This window comes from Macaca nemestrina, chromosome 11 (assembly GCF_043159975.1).
Source record: "Macaca nemestrina isolate mMacNem1 chromosome 11, mMacNem.hap1, whole genome shotgun sequence".
In the NCBI taxonomy this organism is placed as follows: domain Eukaryota; kingdom Metazoa; phylum Chordata; class Mammalia; order Primates; family Cercopithecidae; genus Macaca; species Macaca nemestrina.
In genome coordinates, this window is record NC_092135.1 from 20,486,523 (window position 1) to 20,506,560 (window position 20,038).

The 20,038-nt window shown below is 38.6% G+C and overlaps 1 protein-coding gene across 17 annotated transcripts in view; it reads right to left on the reverse strand.

Annotated features, from left to right (window-relative positions):
- The window catches only part of LOC105492641 (zinc finger RANBP2-type containing 3), a 294,136-nt gene that overhangs the window by 86,353 nt on the left and 187,745 nt on the right, over positions 1-20,038 (reverse strand). For all 17 annotated transcript variants that reach the window (XM_071072653.1, XM_071072657.1, XM_071072652.1 and 14 more), the window contains 2 exons: positions 18,018-18,189; positions 16,178-16,294 (listed from right to left, as the gene is read on the reverse strand). In XM_071072653.1, the coding sequence (XP_070928754.1) occupies positions 16,178-16,294; positions 18,018-18,189 (289 nt within the window). The remainder of the gene's footprint in view (positions 1-16,177; positions 16,295-18,017; positions 18,190-20,038) is intronic.

The following is a 20,038-nucleotide window of genomic DNA, read 5'->3' on the forward strand; positions in this document are numbered from 1 at the left end:
TGGGTGCATAATCTGAGGTCAGGAGTCGAGATCAGCCTGGCCAACATGGTGAAACCCTATCTCTACTAAAAATACAAAAATTAGCTGCGTGTGGTGGTGCGCGCCTGTTGTCCCAGCTACTGGGGAGGCTGAGGCATGATAATTGCTTAAACCCAGGAGGCAGAGGGTGCAGTGAGCCAAGATCGTACCACTGCACCCAGCCTGGGTGACAGAGTGAAACTCTGTCTCAACAACAACAAAATATTATGTAAGTCGGTTTTTACCTTTCTCTGATGCCTCCTTGAGGAACTTAATAATTGACCTCTGAATTCTTTTTCTGGCACTTCAGATTTCTTCTTAGTTTGGATCCATTGCTGGTGAGTTAGTGTGATTTTTTAGGGATGTTAAAGAACCTTGCTTTGTCATATTACCAGAATTGTTTTTCTGGTTCCTTCTCATTTGGATAGACCATGTCAGAGGAAACATCTGGGGCTCAAGGGTTGCTGTTCAGATTCTTTTGTCCCACAGGGTGATCCCTTGATGTGGTGCTCGTCCCCTTCCCCTAGAGATGGGGCTTTCTGAGAGCCAGACTGCAGTGATTGTTATTGCTCTCATGCGTCTAGCCACCCCAGCAGAGCTACTGGCCTCCGGGCTGGTACTGGGAAGTGTCTGCAAAGAGTCCTGTGATGTGATCGGTCTTCAGGTCTCTCAGCTGTGCATACCATCACCTGCTCTGGTGAAGGTAGTAAGGCAGTGAAATGGACTCTGTGAGGGTCCTTGGTTGTAGTTTTGTTTAGTGCACTGGTTTTCCTGAATGCTGATTGTGCTAGCAGTGAATTTGTCACATGGACAGACTCAGGACCTCTGGTTAGCCAGGATGTTACAGGCAGTGGAATTAGCTGTTCTTTCCTCCTTTTCTGGAGCAGGGTTGTTCTGAGTGGCTGTAATGGCTTGATTGGCTGGCCGACAGCCAGTAGGGGGCGCTTTCAAGAGAACATCAGCTGCAGCAGTATAGGGGGCATACAAGCTTGTCCTGAAGTCCTGGATAAGTATTCCACTTTCTCCGGAGATGGGCAGGACTACATAGATTCTAAGAGATTATGTCTTTTGTCTTCTGTTACCGGGGCGGGTAGAGAAGACCATCAGGTGGCAGGGTTAGTTGTGTCTGAGCTCAGACTCTCCTTGGGCTGGGTCTGCTGCATCCACCCTAGGGGCTGGGAGCGTGGTTCTCAGGCTAACGGACTTATGTTCCTAGGGAGATTATGGCTGCCTCTGCTGTGTCATACAGGTCTCCAGGGAAGTGGGGGAACGCCTGCAGTGACAGGCCTCATTCAGCTCCCAGGCAGCCAGCAAGGCCAGTCTCACTCCCATTGTGCTCCACCAACAACACAGAGTTTACATCCAGGCAGCTCTTGCCCCAGGCTACAAGCCTCCCCTGCTCTGCCTACAGCTGCTTGGGTGCTTGTATCTGCACTTCCCATTCTGCTTGAGCACCATCCCCCTCGAACACCATCCCCCTCCCCAGGTTTCTGCCTAGGAAAATTTGTACTTGGTCGAAATTATTAGAGTTCAGCTGGAAGTTTCCTTCTCCTTGTGGCCCTTTCCCATTTCCACTGGAAGCCCTCCCTATCATCATTATTTACTATTTATCATTACCATTATTTGTTTTCATTAAGAACTACCTGAGAAAGAAACCTTGATAATCTAATAACACCACTAAGGAGATAATAAACATACTTAAAATATACTCTGTCCTCCTAAGAAGTACTTCAAAAGGTAGACTAGCATAAATGTTTATATAGTACATAAATAATACATGCCAATACCATAATTCTGTAGCGTAGCACTGTACATATTAAAATTTATTAACAATATGACCTAATTTGCTGATATGACCTAATTTGAAGCCCTGTACTTTCCTCTTGTCTGCCTAGAACAGTGTGTATGTTATGAGGCAAAGAAAAGATTACAGCAGAGAAAGAAATCTTTTATCTTGAAGATCTATAAAATTAGGATAGATAGAGACCCATTTGTTTGGAAGGCTTTAGGCATATCTCCGTCTAGAGCAAAGGAAGAGGAAAGATGACCCAATACTCTCTAGGCCCAATGCTCTCTAACCACAATTAGTGAACAGTGTTTAAAAAAAAGAATAGAGAAAGCATTCATTTCTTCAGTTTGGCAAGAACAAGATTTCATACTTCATACATTTATGTATTTATTATGGAATTATAGCCTTTTAAAAATTAAACACCACGAATAATGAGGAATTCATTTTACTGTAAGCAATAATTAAGTATATGCCCTTAAAATAGCATATCCTATAAGTAGCTGCATATTTACACCAATCTATTTACTTGAAAACTCATTATTCTCTTTAAATTTTTCCTTCTTATTCTTATCAAGATTAAAAAAAAATCCATCATCAGGTGGTTTTAAATTATCTTCAAATTCCTCAACATAATTTTTCAAACGATTCATAGAAAACAAAAGTATTTCTAAAATGATGCTACAGAGTACAAAGAAAATTTTTACTATCTAACAGCCTGCACCTTGTTGTGTTTGGCACAGATCATGCTTAATGGGGGTCTGGGCACAAAATGTATCTCCTATTTTTTCACAATTTTGATGAATGGCAGAAATATCAACCCAGTTGATCAAGCAAGAAATCTAGATTTGACCTTTTCCCTCACCTCCACACTCAGTCAATCACCAATGTCTACTGATTGCACTGCCTTAATCTATCTTGAATTATTCCTTTCCCAGTTAAGATATGATACAGCCACTACCTTGGTATAGATCACCAGCATTGTTCATCTAGATTATCAGTGAGCATCCTAAGTGGATTCTCTGCCTATTAGTTATTGCTTCCAATACATTCTCCACACAGCTACAGTTATTCCTCTAAAGCCCAAATTTGATTATTTTACTCCAGGTCACTGTACCTGACTGCTGAGAACCTTTAGAATAAATTACAAATTATGAACTGTGACTTTCATAATGTAGTTACAGCTCTCATTGACCTCCAGCCTAATCTCAGTCAGAATTCCTCTTTTTGAGACAGTATCTTGCTCTGTCACCCAGGCTAGAATGCAGTGGCATGACCATGGCTCACTGCAGCCTTGACCTCCTGGGTTTAAGTGATCCTTCCAACTCAGCCTCTCAAGTGGCTGGGAGTAAAGGCACATGCCACCATGCCCAATTAATATGTTTAATATATATTTTTTTGAGACAACGAGTTTCACTCTTGTTGCCCAGGCTGGAGTGAAGTGATACCATCTCAGCTCACTGCAACCTCCACCTCCTGGGTTCAAGCAATGCTCCTGCCCCAGCTTCCCGAGTATCTGGGATTATAGGCACGCACCACCATGCCCAGCTAATTTTTGTATTTTTAGTAGAGATGGAGTTTCACCATGTTGGCCAGGTTCATCTCGAACTCTTGACCTCAAGTGATCTGCCCACTTAGGCCTCCCAAAGTGCTGGGATTATAGGCTTGAGCCACTGCACCTGGCCATGTTTAATTTTTTGTAGAGGTGCGGTCTCACTATGTTGCCCAGGCTGGAGAACTCCTCTCTAGGACTATGCTTCAGGCATGTTGACCTACTTTTGGTTCCCTGAATATGTCTTTCCTGGTTATTCTGTGAGTTTCCACAAACTGTTTCAATCGCCTGAAATACATTCCACCAGCCCATCTCCTTCCTATTTTACTCTCTCCCTCTGGCAGGCTAAATCTCATTTGTTCATTCCTTGGGATGTCTTTCTTGCACCCTCAAGACTGGGCCAGGTATTTTCTCTCATGTACTTTCATAAGCATCCTGTTTTTGAAGCACTAAATATACTCTACTGTAGTTGAACATTTATTTCATGGTCTTCCCCAACAGATTGCAAGTTCCTTGAGAGGAAGACACTGTGTTCACCATACCTCCCTAGCACCTTGCTACATAGTAGGCAATCAATAAATATGTATTGAATTAATAGGAAAACATTTAATCAAAGAAAGGAAGCACCAACGCTGGTATACGTACAATATAATAATCAAATCATAATCTGTGGTATTTCAAGTTCATTTACAAACTGGTTTGGGAGAACTCTGAAACTAATTTTTTTCACAGAATCAATATTAAATGTAGTTGATAACTAGCTACCTCCTGCAAAGCCTATTTAATCTATAATGTAGGTAAACTGTATTATTCACAGTTACTATAGACTCTACTAAATATCAGTAATATTTCTGGGGAAAATGTATTAAGAATTCCAATTTGGTCATAGCTTGAATTAATTATTTCTGGCTGTAGCTCAGGAATAGAAATACACAGTTCCAATTTCCATAGGTGGTTGACGACAGAAGTTCTATTAGAGAAGGAATGAAATGACTAAAAACTCTAGGGAACTGGTGAGACAAGGACTGGCCTGCTGCTGCCATTAATCTTTGGGAACATGACCTAATTTATGGACAACTACTTTTCTTCTCTTTTCTTTTCCTTCAAGAATCCTAGGAATTAGATGCCAGATTCCTATTGATTGTCAACACTTCTGACTTCAAACCAGGGTTTTTTGTTTGTTTGTTTGAGATGGAGTCTCACTCTGTCAACCAGGTTGGAGTGCAGTGGCACCATCTTAGCTTACTGCAACCTCCACCTCCTGAGTTCAAGTGATTCTCCTGCCTCAACCTCCCGAGTACCTGGGATTACAGGCACACGCCACCATGCCCAGCTAATTTTTGTATTTTTAGTAGAGATGGGGGCTTTCACCATGCTGGCCAGGCTGGTCTCGAACTCCTGACCTTGTGATCTGCCTGCCTTGGCCTCCCAAAGTGCTGGGATTACAGGCAGGAGCCACCGCACCCGGCCCCAACCAGGGTTTTTTAACCACAGACAAGAAATGATCTAAAAGGTTCTCATATATGTTCTTTTTCCTTAAGCAAGCATTCTGTATTCAGTATCATATACAAAGAAAATTAAGTAAGCAAACAAGCAAAAAACAAGAGAGTTATTAACTCTAGGAAAAACAATAGTTGTCAAAGAAAAAAATTTAATTATAGCTCACCAGTGAGATGTTTAACAGAGTTATTATACTGTAAACAATGAACACTGATCTAACAAAAAATTACGATCAAACTGAAAATTAAGACATGGGAAAATGAAACAAGGAGAATATATTGAAAATATTTTCTTCCAATCTATGTTTTGCATTTTCATTTTCCGAACAGTGTCTTTCATACGACATACTTTTTTTTTTACCACCATGTGTTCAAGTTTTTAATCTTAATTTTTTCTTTAAAGTTTGTACTTTCTGTATCCTAAATAAAACACTGTCCTCCCCAAAAGTTGGGAATATTTTTACATATGTATGCTCCTAAGAATTTTATAATTTTAGCTCTCATATTTAATTCTATGACTCATTTCAAGTTAATTTTTATGTCTGGTGTGAAATAATGTTCAAGACTTCTTTTTTTCCTTATGGATATCCTATTGTCTTACTATCCATTATTGAAAACTATAATTTCCCATTGAGTTATCTTGTCTTCTTTCTTAACAGATCAACTGACAATCTATGTGAGGTTCTACTTCTGGACTCTCTTTTCTGATTCATTAATTTAACTTCTTATTAAGTATTTATATAATGTAGTATGACTCGTTCAAAATTGTTTTGGCTATAGTAAGTCCTTTGTATTGCCACAAAAAATTTATATTTAGTGTGTCAATTTATACAAGAAAGACTACAAGGATTTTGATTAACACTGCATTGAATATAAAAATTTACAGAGAACCGACATCTTAACAATATTGAATCTTCTGATTCATGAACATAATCTATCTGTTGTTTATTTAAGTTTGCTTTACTTGCTCTAAACAATGCTTTGTAGTTTTCAGTACATATTTTTGTTGACTTTATTCTAAATTAGTTCATGATTTTGGATGCTATTTCAAATCATATTTTTAAAATTTCAGTTTCCAATTGTTATTGCTGATATATGGAACTAGAAATGATTTTTATATGTTGAACATGAATTCTGTGACTTTGATAAAATCACTCTTCGATTTTGTATGTGGATAATGCTGCCTGTGAATATGGACAATTTTACTTACCGCTTTTCAATATGTATACCTTGTATTTCTTTGTCTAGCCTTAATGCACAGCTAAGACTAGAACCAGAACAATGTTAAAGAGAAGTGATGAGGAAAGGCTCTCTCGTCTTGTTCCTGATCTTAGAGAAAGAGCATCAGTCTTTCTACATTAAGTATGATGTTAAATGTAAGTTTTCATAATTGCCTTTTATTAGGATAAGGAAGTTCCTTTCTTTCTTTCTTTTTTTTTTTTTTGAGACGCAGTTTCTCTCTTGTTGCCCAGGCTAGAGTGCAATGGCACAATATCGGCTCACTGCAACCTCCGCCTCCCAGGTTCAAGCGATTCTCCTGCCTCAGTCTCCTTAGTAGCTGGGATTTAGGCATGTGCCACCATGCCCGGCCAGTTTTGTACTTTTAGTAAAGACAGGGTTTTTCCATGTTGGTCAGGCTGGTCTCAAACTCCCGACCTCAGGTGATCCGCCCGCCTCAGCTTCCCAAAGTGCTGGGATTATAGGCGTGAGCCACCGCACCTGGCCAAAGAAGTTCCTTTCTATTCCTGATTTGTTGACAGGTTTTGTCATGAATGGATATTGAATTTTGTCAAATGTTTATATTGAGATAATCATATGGTTTTTAATTTTTATATTGTTCATGTGATGATTTACAGTGATTGATTAATTCACTGTCAAACTTTGTATTGCTGGTATACTTTTTTACATACTGGTGGATTTAATTTGCTAATATTTTGTTAAGGACTTTCAAATTCATTAAGAACACTGACCTATAGTTTTCTTATTATGTGTTTGTCTGGTCTTGGTATCAGAGTAATCCTGAATTTATAAAATTAGTTGGGAGGTATTTCTTTCTTTTTGGTTTTCTAAGAAATTTTTAGAATTGGTTTTACTTTTTACATTATTCAATGGAATATAGCAATGAAACCATTGAGGCCTCAAATTTTCATTATAGGATGATTTTTACTATGAATTGAACTTTTCTAGTTGATACAGGGTTATTCAGGTTTTTAATTTCTTTTTGAGTCAGCTGTGATATTTATGGAATCTATATATTCATATAAATTTTGTTGGCTTTCTTGACATAAAGTTGTTAATGATATTCTCTTATCTTTTTAATGCCTATAGGGTCTGTAGTGACAGTCTTTTTATTCTATTTTACTGCTGACATGGGTAAATTAGTTTCTTCTCTATTTTTAAGTTTTACAAGTTTTATTCTTTTAAAACAATCAGTTTCAAGTTTCTTTTTTTTTTTTGAGATGGGGTCTCCCTCTGTCGCCCAGGCTGGAGTACAGTGGTGCGATCTCGGCGCTCACTGCAACCTCCACCTCCCTGGGTTCAAGCAATTCTCCTGCCTCAGCCTCCCAAGTAGCTGGGATTACAGGTGTGTGCCACCGTGCCCAGCTAATGTTTATAGTTTTAGTAGAGACGGGGTTTCACCATGTTTGCAGGTTGGTCTCAAACTCCTGACCTCATATGATCCACCTGCCTTGGCCTCCCAAAGCGCTGGGATTACAGGTGTGAGCCACTGTGCCTGGCCCCTTTTACTATTTGACATAAGGCTTGCTTTTCCTGATAAGTATAGCTATTCCTGCTCACTTTAGGTTTCTCTTTGTGTGGAACATCTTTTTCCATCTCTTTGCTTTCAGTCTATATATGTCTTTACAGATGAAGTGAATTTCTTATAGGCAGCATACAATTGGGCGATGTTGTTTTAAAAAAATCCATTCAGCCAGCCTGTATCTTTAAAGTGAAGAATTCAACCCATTAACATTTAACGTTATGTTTTATATGTGAGGACTTATTCCTGCCGTTTTGTTAATTGTTTCATCGTTGTTTTCTATATTTGTTCCTTTCTTTCTCTCTTATGGTTTGGTGGCTTTCTGCAGTAGTAACATTTAAGTCCTTTCTTTTCCTCATTTGCGTATCTGCCCTACCAATGAGTTTTGTACTTTCATGTGTTTTCATGATGGTGGATGTAATTAATTTTTTCCAGGTGTAGGGCTCCGTTAAGCTTTTCTTTTTTTTTTTTTTTTTTTGGAGACGGAGTCTCGCTCTGTCGCCCAGGCTGGAGTGCAGTGGCCGGATCTCAGCTCACTGCAAGCTCCACCTCCCGGGTTCACGCCATTCTCCTGCCTCAGCCTCCCGAGTAGCTGGGACTACAGGCGCCCGCCACATCACCCGGCTAGTTTTTTGTATTTTTTAGTAGAGACGGGGTTTCACCGTGTTCACCAGGATGGTCTTGATCTCCTGACCTCGTGATCCACCTGTCTCGGCCTCCCAAAGTGCTGGGATTACAGGCTTGAGCCACCGTGCCCGGCCTCGTTAAGCTTTTCTTATAGGGCTGTTCTAGTGATGATAAATTCCTTCAGTTTTTCCTTGTCTGAGAAATATTTTATTTCTCCTCTACTTTTGAAGGACAGCTTTGTTGGGTATAGTATTTTTGGCTGAAAGCTTTTTTCCTCTTCCTTTCAGCAAATTGAATATATTATCCCAGTGTCTCCTTGCCTGTAAGGTTTCTTTTGAGAAATCTGCTTTTACTCTGTTGAGCATTCTCTTATATGTGATTTGATGTTTTTCTCTTGCTGCTTTTATAATTCTCCCTTTGTCTTTGACTTTTGACAACAATGTGCCTTGCAGACCTTTTCAGGTTGTATCTATTTGATAAGTCTTTGAGCTTCCTGTATCTGGATGTCTAAAGCTCTTGCTAGACTTGGTAAGTTTTAAACTATTATATAATTAAATAATTTTTCTATGCCTTTGTCCATCTCTTCTCCTTCTGGAATATCCCAAATTTAAGTATTTGGACACTTTATCGTATTCCATAGGCTTTCCTTGTCCCTTTTTATCCTTTTTTTATATCTGACATTTTTTTTTTTTTTTTTGAGATGGAGTCTCGCTCTGTTGCCCAGGCTGGAGTGCAGTGGCACGATCTCAGCTCACTGCAAGCTCTGCCTCCCGGGTTCATGCCATTCTCCTGCCTCAGCCTCCCGAGAAGATGGGACTACAGGCATCCACCACCACACCCGGCTAATTTTTCTTTTGCATTTTTAGTGGAGACAGGGTTTCACCGTGTTAGCCAGGATGGTCTTGATCTCCTGATCTCGTGATCTGCCCGTCTTGACCTCCCAAAGTGCTGGGATTACAGGCGTGAGCCACCGCACCTGGTTTTTTTTTTTTGTTTGTTTGTTTTTTGTTTTTTTTTTAAAGACAGAGTCTTACTCTGTCACCCAGGCTGGAATGCAGTGGCACAATCTTGGCTCACTGCAATATCCGCTTCCTGGGTTCAAGCAATTCTCCTGCCTCAGCCTCCCGAGTAGCTGTGATTATAAGCAAGCACCACCACACCTGGCTAATTGTTTGTATTTCTGGTAGAGATGGGTTTCGCCATGTTGGTCAGGCTGGTCTCGAACTCCTGACCTCAAATGATCCTCCCATCTTGGTCTCCAAAAGTGCTGGCATTACAGGCATCAGTCACTGGGCCCAGCTGATTTTGTATTTATTAGTAGAGATGGGGTCTCACCATGTTGGCCAGGCTGGTCTCTTAACTCCTGGCCTCAAGTAATCCTCCCACCTCAACCTCTCAAACTGCTGGCATTACAGGCGTGAGCCACTGTGCCGGCCAAATGTTTTAATGAATGAATTTTATTTTATTTTATTTATTTTTTAATTTTTGAGACAGGGTCTCACTCACTCTGTTGTCCAGGCTAGAGTGCAGTGGCATGATCACAGCTCATTGTAACTTCTGCCTCCTGGGCTCAAGTGATTCTCCCACCTCAGCCTCCTGAGTAGTGGTACCACAGACATGTACCACCACACTCAGCTAATTTTTGTATTTTCAGTAGAGACGGGTTTTTGCCTTGTTGCTCAGTCTGGTCTCGAATTCCTGGGCTTGAGCCATCTGCCTGCCTCAGCTTCCTGAAGCACTAGGATTACAGGTGTGAGCCACCACACCCGGCCAGATTTTTTATGATTATATTTTATCTCTACTATTGGCTTATAACTGATACTGTGTTTTCTATTTCTAGTATTTCCATTTTACTGTCTTATAATTTTCATACTAATTCTAAAATTCTCCATCTTTTCATGCATATTGTTTATCTTTAAAATTTGATTCTTTAACATATTATTCAGAGCTATTTTAAAGCCCTTGTCTAATAGTTCTACAATGTGGGTCATTTCTGCATCTGGCTTTATCAGTTGCTTTATCTCTTGGCAATGGTTGTTTTTTTAAATGTCTTTTTTGTTATTTTGCAATTTCTATTGAATGCTAGGAGTTATGTGTAGAAGGACAGTACAGAGTGAGGAAATGACAGTTACATCCAGAATTGAGCATGCTTCTTCCTTTGTGGTGATAATATGGTGGGGGAGGGGACTGAGTGAATATAGTCAGCACTGAGTTCTGTTTAGGTTCTCTTGTTACATTTACCTCTGGAGCACCATGAACCTCAAATTCCCCCAGCAATGGGATACTTCTACCTTGTAATACTGTGTGTCAAGGGTTTTGCTAAGTGTTCCTGCCACACTCAGCTTTCAGTAGTCCTGCATGCCTGTATTATAGAGGGGTATCTCTCTTTCCCAGTGGTAGACTGATCTTGAAGGTTTCTCAGTGTTAAGTTCTTAGTGGGGGTTGGAGGACCTTTCAAGTCTCCTGGTACCAACTCAGCATAAGACAAATTTTTTGCTGCAGCTGAGCCTTGGGGGTGGGACTTTCTTGGTGTTCCTGCCCCTCACCGCTAACAAAACTATGTCTTGTAACTGCAGGTGGTGCTAAAGCGGTCTCTGCCTCTCCCCTGGCAGTAACAGATCTCTGCCTTATATCAGTGCAGGGTCCTGAGTCCAACAGGGTTTCCTGCCCACTCCCCAGGGGTAGGCAGCATTTGTCCCTATCCCACCACCAGAAGCAGTCCATCGCAGACCAGGCTTTGAAGTTGGAGGAGGGGGTACTCTGCCTCTTCCACAATGGCTTAAGGCTTTTGTTTAGTGTAAGAAAGGGGTATTGAAAACAGGCAGTTTTGAACTTGTGCTCCTCTAACGGATATGTTCTCAGGACTCCCAGCTAGCACCTGGTAGATGCCAGTGAAAATAAAGCTAGTGAGAGGGTATAAACTCCCCTGTGTCAGGACCCCTTTTATTGTGAACTTTCTTTCTTTTTTCTTTAAATTTTGTTTCTGAAAAAATTTTGTTCTTTTTTTGTTTGTTTTTTATAGAATAGAGACAAGGTCTTCCTCCGTTAGTTACCCAGCCTGATCTTGAACTCCTAAGCTTAAGGGACCCTCCCACCTCGGCTTCCCAAAGTGCTGGGATTAGAGATGTGAGCCACCACGCCTGGGTGAACATTCATAAAAGCCTAGTTCTTTCACTTACAGCAGTGTTAGAACTTTAGCTATTTTCTTCATATCCACTTTTATAATAACCACCTCTTCTTCCCCTTCTCCACCAAAGGAAAAAAAGTTCATATGTTCCATCTCTTCTTTAAACAAACCAGAAAAAGAAGGACGTTTCCTCTACATAAGAAAAGTCATCTATGAAAACCTTAGTAATAATATCATTTTTTATTTTTATTTCTTATTTTTTTTGAGACAAGTCTTGCTCTGTCGCCCAGGCTGGAGTGCAGTGGCGCGATGTCGCCTCACTGCAAGCTCCGCCTCCCGGGTTCATGCCATTCTCCTGCCTCAGCCTCCCGTGTGGCTGGGTTTACAGGCGCCTGCCACCATGCCCGGCTAATTTTTTGTATTTTTTAGTAGAGACGGAGTTTCACCGTGTTAGCCAGGATGGTCGCGATCTCCTGACCTTATGATCCGCCCGCCTCAGCCTCCCAAAGTGCTGGGATTACAGGCATGAGCCACCGTGCCCGGCCGCAATAACATCATATTTAATGGTGAAAGACTAAATGCCTTCCCCCTAAGACTGGCTACAAGGTAAGGCGGTTCAGTCCTATCATTTCTATCCAAAATTGTACTAGTCTTCCTTCAACGTAATAGGCAAAACAAATAAATAAAAGGCATACATATTACAAGGAAGAAATAAAAGTCTTTATGTGCAGGCAAAATGATCTTCTATCTTCTATAATTAACCAAAAATCCACAATAACTAATAGAAGGAGTTCAGCAAGGTCATATAATAAAAGGTTATATGAAAATCAATAATAATTCTATACTTAGCAACAGAAACTTGGAAATTTACATTAAAAAATGCCATTTACAGGAGCATAAAAGGACACAAAATACCTATGGATAAATCTAACAGAATGTATTCAAAAAACTAGAGAACGTTGTGGTGATAAATTAAAGGTGAACGATACTCTTTTCAGGGACTAGAAGACTAAATATTATTCAGAAGTAAATTCTTCCAAATTAGTCAACAGATCCAACACAATTCCAACAAAATTGTATACACTTAAAATGCTGATTCTAAAATTCATATAGAAAAGCAAAGGACGTACAAAAGGCAAAACAATATTGAAAAGGAATATAGTAAGGTAAACAATGTATAATTTCAAGGTTTATTTATTTTTTTGAGATGGAGTCTTGCTCTGTTGACCAGGTTGGAGTGCAGTGCCATGATCTTGGCTCACTGCAACCTCTGCCTCCTGGGTTCAAGCAATTCTCCTGTCTCAGCCTCCTGAGTAGCTGGGATTACAAGTGTGCACCACCATGCCCAGCTAATTTTTGTATTTTTAGTAGAGACGGGGTTTTGCCATGTTAGTCAGACTGGTCTCAAACTCCTGACCTCAAGTGATCCACCTGCCTCGGCCTCCCAAAGTGCTGGGATTATAGGCGTGAGCCACTGGACCTGGCCTTCAAGACTTATTATAAAGCTACAGTAATCAAGTCATTGTATATAAAGCTGATGAATAGACCAATAAATGAGAATAGAGTTCACATACAGACCTACACATATGTTGCCAATTTATTTTTGATGAAGGTGCCAAGGAAATTTAAGGAGGGCAAAATAGTCTTTTGTGTTCTAATGAATGTTGTAACAGTCACTTGAAATTGAAAATCCATATGTAAAACGACAAATCAAAACAAAAAAATCGGAACGTCTGCCTTTATTTTGTAGCATATTATATGTAGCATATAATATGTAGTATACATATTATACATATTCTATGTAGTATTATATGTAGCATATAATATGCTACAAAATAAAGGTAGAGGTTCTGATTTTTTTATTTTTGTAGCATAAAAGAATTATATGCTACAAAATAATAGTTTATAGATCTACATCTAAGTCATCTATCACTTAGCTATGGGGTATGTTCTCAGAAATGCATTGTTAGGTAATGTTGTCATTGTGAGAACATCACAGAGTGTACTTACACAAACCTATCTGGTATATGTATTTTTATTTATATATTTTTCTCATATGAAAAACCAAAGGACCTGGCACCATTACTGAATACCAATTATTTCTTCTACTTGATCTGCAATGCAACGTTAAGTGCCATTTATTGTTTCTATATATGTTCTATTATAATCTTATGAGACCAGCGTTGTATATGTGCTGTTTTGTTGACTGAAATTTGATTAAGTAGCACATGACTGATAACCTAAATCTATGGCGTTTTTAGAAGAAAATATAAGAGAATATCTTTGTGAACTTAGGCAAAAATTTCTTAGGACTCACAATACAAAAAAAAAAAAAGAAAAAAAAAAAAGAAAAAAATTGATATACTAGGTTGGTTCCAAATTTTAAACTTGTGTTCTCTGAAAGACAATGTTAATAAAACAGAAATCAAATCCATAGACTTGGAGGACATATTTGTAAAAGATATGTATATTAGAGAACTTGTTTCCAAAATAAAGAGTTCTTATTACCCCATATAAATATGGACTCAATATGAACAGATACTTCACAAAAGAAAATGAATAGACAAAAGGCACCGAAAAACATGGTCAACACCATTAGTCATCAGGAAAAGAAAAATTAAAAGCACAATGGGATGCCACTACATGCCCACAAGAATGGCTAAAATTAAAAAGATGGCAATACCCAGTGCTGACAAAGATATCGAATGGAACTCTCATACAATGTCAGTAGAAATGCAAAATAATATAGCTACTTTGAAAAACAATTTGGCAGTTTTTTTAATAAAGTGGAATCTATACTTTTCTTATGACTTACCAGTTCTATTTCCAGGTATTTACTCAAGGAAAATGAAAATATATGACTATATAAAGGCCTGTACGTGAATGATTATATCACTTTTACTTACAATAGTCTAAAACAAAAATATTCCAAATGTCCATTAATTGGTGAAGGAATTAAAAAGAAAAACATTTTAGGGGCCAGATGAGGTAGCTGATACCTATAATCCCAGTGCTTCGGGAGGCTGAGGCAGAAGGATCCCTAGAGCCCAGGTGTTTGAAACTGCAGTGAGTTATGATTGTGCCACTGCACTTCAGCCTGGGTGACAGAGCAAGACTCTATCTCTCAAAAAACATTTTTTTTAAGTTTTGTTCCCATACATTGGAGGATGTAAGGAAAGCAATAAAAAGGAAAAAGTCATAACATATACAACAAACTGAATCAATCTCAAAAGCTTTATGCTAAGCGAAAGAAGCCAGACACAAGGCTACATGCTATTGTTCCATTTTTGTGACATTCTGGAAAATGTAAAACTATAGTGACAGAAAGCATATCTGTGATTGCCAAGGTATAGGGATGGGTGGAGGGGAAATGCTACGAAGGTACATGAGGGAACTTTTTGGCATGACAGAAATATCTCTATCTTCATGGTACTGGTGGTTACTTAACTATACACATTTGTCAAGCCTCATCCAACCACACATTTTTATTGTATTGTATTATATTGTATTGCATTTTGTTTTATTTTATTTTATTTTAGAGACAGAGTCTTGCTCTGTTGCCAAAGCTGGAGTGCAGTGGCACAATCATAGCTCATGGTAGCTAAGATCTTCTGGGCTAAGCGATCTTCCCTCCTCAGCCTCCCAAGTAACTAGGACTACATGCACACTACCACGTCTGGCCCAACTGTACATTTTAAAAGGATAAATTTCACTTTATGTAAATATACCTCAATAATCCTCATCTTAAAAAATTATGTTACAAAAAAATCTCAGAATCAAGAGGGGTGACACTCGTCAGTATTTACAGGTTCTACCATGGTGGTAAAAAAAACAACTACCACAAATATATGATAAGTTTACTTGACAGTTATACTAATTTTACTAAATTCTAAAATCCTATATTTTTCACTTTTAGACAAACAGAAAGTGGCAAAATTACCTCTGTAGGGCACTGAACATGGAATATCAAAGAAAGATGACTGACAAATAAAAAAAGATTATTTGCAGTAATAATGTAGTAAAACCATGGGAATACTAATAATAAAGATGAATATAGGTCGGGCACTGTGGCTTTTAACTGTAATCCCAGCAGTTTGAGAAGCCAAGGTGGGTGGATCACTTGAGGTCAGGAGTTCAAGACCAGCCTGGCCAACATGATGGACCCCATCTCTGCTAAAAGTATTAAAAAAAAATTTGCCAGGCGTGGAGGAGCATGCCTGGAATCCCAGCTACTTGGGAGGCTGAGGCAGGAGAATTGCTTGAACCTCGGAGGTGGAGGTTGCAGTGAGCTGAGATCGAGCCACTGCACTCCAGCCTGGGCAACAGAGTGAGGCTCTGTTTTAGAAAAAAAAAGAAAGAAAAAGATGGAAAAAAAAAATATATATATATATATATAATTTAAATGAGAAAGTATAATGTATAGTATCCTCTCGCATCAAAATATACCTGTATATTGGAAAAGATAAATATATGGTTGGAATATGAATATGTCTGAATTTTTCCATAAAAAAAGAGTTAAACAGGCTGGGCATGTTGGCATGTGCCTGTAGTCCCAACTACTTGGGAGACTGAGGCAGGAGAATGGCTTGAACCTGGGAGGTGGAGACTGCAGGGAGCCAAGATCATGCCAGTGCACTCCAGCCAGGGTGACACAGTGAGGCTCCCAACTCAAAAAAAAAAAAAAAAAAAGAGTTAAACAACAGCAAAGAAATTCTGCAATATATAAATAACTTGCTTAATTAAAAACAGTAAAATACATTGAATAATTTGTATGAAGACAAATACATGATGGCCCAGCAAAGAGTACCTTGGCAATAGCAGTTTGTTTAAACATGCGAGTTATCAACCCCATGACTGTCTCCATGGCACCTGAATTTGGAGTTCTCATTATTTTTTCCCACTCTTCAAAGCTGGTATTCAATTCCTATGTGGGAAAAAATAACATTGTTTAGGAATATAGCATAATGAACAGAACAAATTAATGCAATCATGAATCATTTTTCCTTTTCTCTATAGAAAGATATAAAAAGAAAATTATCAAAGATTCCAACATGTTCATTTAAAAACATCAACACAGAGGTAAGTCAGTCACATTTTCAAAATTATAGAAACCAATGATAAGCTGTGGGTGAAAACAAAGCCCTCTGCTAACAGCATAAATCAAACAATTATACTTTCTTCTTTTTTTTTTTTTGTATGTGAGACAGAGTCTCGCTCTTGTTGCCCAGGTTGGAGTGCAGTCGTGCAATCTCGGCTCACTGCAACCTCCACCTCCTGGGTTCAAGTGATTCTCCTGCCTCAGCCTCCCCAGTAGCTGGGATTACAGGCATGCGCCACCACATCCAGCTAATTTTGTAGTTTTAATAGAGACAGGATTTCTCCATATTGGTCAGGCTGGTCTTGAACTCCCAACCTCAGGTGATCTGCCCGCCTCGGCCTCCCAAAGTGCTGGGACTACAGGCGTGAGCCACCGGGCCCTGGCCTATAACTTCTTAAGAAGATGCATTCTGTAAAGTGGACATAAGAAACATAAGAAAGCAGAGTAGTAAAAATGTATACGGCAGCTAAGTACTTTTGTAAAAAGATGTGGTTTGGTTTAAATAAAGATGGAGAATATTAAATAAAATTAATATCAAGTAAAAATACAATCATGTTGATTCCATTTTATTTTTTCTTTCTAATGCTAAAATAATAGATAAGAAAATCAGATTGTTCTTATTTTAGAAGTAACATTGCTCAATGTTTACAAAATGCTCATATGCTTTCAAGATAACAATGAAAAACTGTTAATAAAGTCATTTTCAGATTTGCAGAAATTTCAAACACTGCATTCTCTAAAAATAAACATGGATAAGGATTAGGTAAGGATTAGTAAACTGGTTTTCTGATATACTGAATTTCACGTCTTAAACATGATCACAGAGTTTCAGAATTTCAAGAATAGGGCTGCATGAAGTTATTCTAGAAGACAGTTATTCATACTTTAAAAAGAAATTCTAGAGCAAGGACCCCAATTTCCCTCGCTAATTATTGGGTTTCACACCTTCTATTTAGAATTCTTTTTTTCTTTTGAGATGGAGTCTCACTCTGTCACCCAGGCTGAAGTGCCATGGTGTGATCTTGGCTTACTGCAACCTCTGCCTCCTGGGTTCAAGCTGATTCTCATGCCTCAGCCTCCCGAGTAGCTGGGATTATGGGCACGTGCCACCACACCCAACTAATTTTTGTATTTTTAGTAGAGACGAGTTTTCACCATCTTGGCCAGCTGGTCTCAAACTCCTGACCTCAGGTGATCCATCCGCCTCAGCCTCCCAAAGTGCTGGGATTACAGGCATGAGCCACCGTGCCTGGCCGATATTTAGAATTCTTAATACTACATCTCTGTTGCAATTGAAGTTCTTTTTTCAGCAAAAATACTTTTTTTCTTAAACCACTAGGTTACCTTGTCTTTTTATGTATCTGATGAATAAAATTGAATTCTTCCTGCTTTCTTGCTGAAATACAAAACCAATTTATAGGCTCTATTAATTAAACCTATTTTAAGAAAGCAAACCTTTCCTTCTGTGAAATATGAAATATGTATCATCTTTAATAGTATAATTCAAAATTATTTAAAGTTAGACTTTCAGTCAAGCAAGGGTTCTCACCTTGGCTGCTGCTGATGGAAGATCAAATGGAATACGTTGTCTGACTTTAGGGGGTAGCTGGGTTAAAACTTCAGTCTTTAATCTTCTAATCATTATGTCACTTAATAGCTGGTGAAGTTCATTAAGATTTGATGCCCCTCTACAATCCCACTGAGGTCTTTTACCAAAATATCTGTTAAAATGAAGACAAAACATGTAGCAAAATTGAATGTTGGAGTTAAGAAAACAATTTATCCAATGTGTTCTTCCTTTTAATAAGGAGCCATGACACTGTTTTCATTGTTATTTCTGAATGAACATTAGTTTCAAAAAGCTCAGCCTGAAAAACAGTAATGAATAAGATTTGACACTACTCTAAACTAGAGAAGATGTTAGTGTCTAAGCATACTGTTTACACTGAGTTAATACAAGGCTGTGATGAACTGATGACTCTGAATTGCACTAGGTCACTGTTTGTAAATGGAGGTGTCATTGGCATTTTGGGTGGGCTCACACATGGTGGTGTTTTAGCAGATCTATCCATAAAGTAGGCATGAACTGCCAGTGCGTCAGCCAGTCATTATAATAACCAAAACCACCCAGAACATTTTCTGTGCCCTCTAGGAGGAGATATGATCTCCAATAGAGCTGTTAAAGCATAGCAGATGGATTACACGGTGGTCTCTTCTTCCTTTGAAATACTTCTTCCTTTCCAACCCTTTGCTGCATGGACAGCAAAGGGATAAAATAAAAGAACACAAAAACTACTATGAAAGACAGAATGAGAGAGGAGACATCAGAGAATAAGTGATTCGAAGAAATATTTAGAAGGCATAATGCAGACAGACAAGTGGTAACTGACTTGGCAAAAGAAAGGAAGTGATAACTTAAACTGCTTGCAAAAGACAAGTTACTCTCTAGACTTTTGAGAAAATCAGAAGCTCAAAGTGCCAAGTACTGTGAACAAATGTTAAGAGAAGGGTTGAAATCTAGTGGATCAATTGAACTTACACGTTACGACAATTGATCCAATAACACATCCCTATCAATGTGACAACCAAAATACCACCCCATAAAATTTCCAATCATCTCTTAGGGGTCCATACTACCCACTATTGAAAACAGCTGTTAGAGAATAATTAACAAATAAAAAATTCCTGTTAGGTTGGATTATGATTACTAATATTAATAATTTAAGTAACTATCCATTTTACTGGATAAAAAATACTGGGTGCATTTTAGCATAAATAGGTGTCAATTTGAGAAATGTGAAACTCATTTTTATTTATTCGCTTTTTAAAAAATAAATATTAAACATAAACAATACACACAATATTAAAAAAGATATACTTGTAGCTGGGAGCGGTGGCTCACGCCTATAATCCCAGCAGTTTGGGAGGCTGAGGCGGGCAGATCACAAGGTCAAGAGATCGAGAGCATCCTGGCCAACACAGTGAAACCCTGTCTCTACTAAAAATACAAAATTTAGCCAGGCGTGGTGGTGTGCGCCTGTAGTCCCAGCTACTCAGGAGGCTGAGGCAGAAGAATTGCTTGAACCCGGGAAGCAGCGGTTGCAGTGAGCCGAGATCGCGCCACTGCACTCTAGCCTGGCAACAGAGCGAGACTCCATCTCAAAAAAAGAAAAAAAAAAAGATATACTTGCATGTAGAGTCAATTACATAACTATAGTGAATGAATGGAAACTACTGTATGATAAAATTATACACATACCACTTAGTTGTCATCAAAAAGAAATTTACTTGTTTAAAAAATCTAAGTGCTGTCACTATATAAAAATTTTAATGGATTTACTTATAATTGTTATAAATTAAATTGCTGAAACTTGTTCATTAAAATATTTTGACTTCCTTTAATGTATTGTGTCCCTATATTTATATTAAAAATTCACACACTAATAAAAATGGGAAAATACTTGCCAACACCTATTCTGCACCTATTTTTCCATTGTTACACTTAGGTATATTTTGATCACATGGTTACAAAAAAAAATCTAACATTCAGAACTATCAATATTGGGAAGA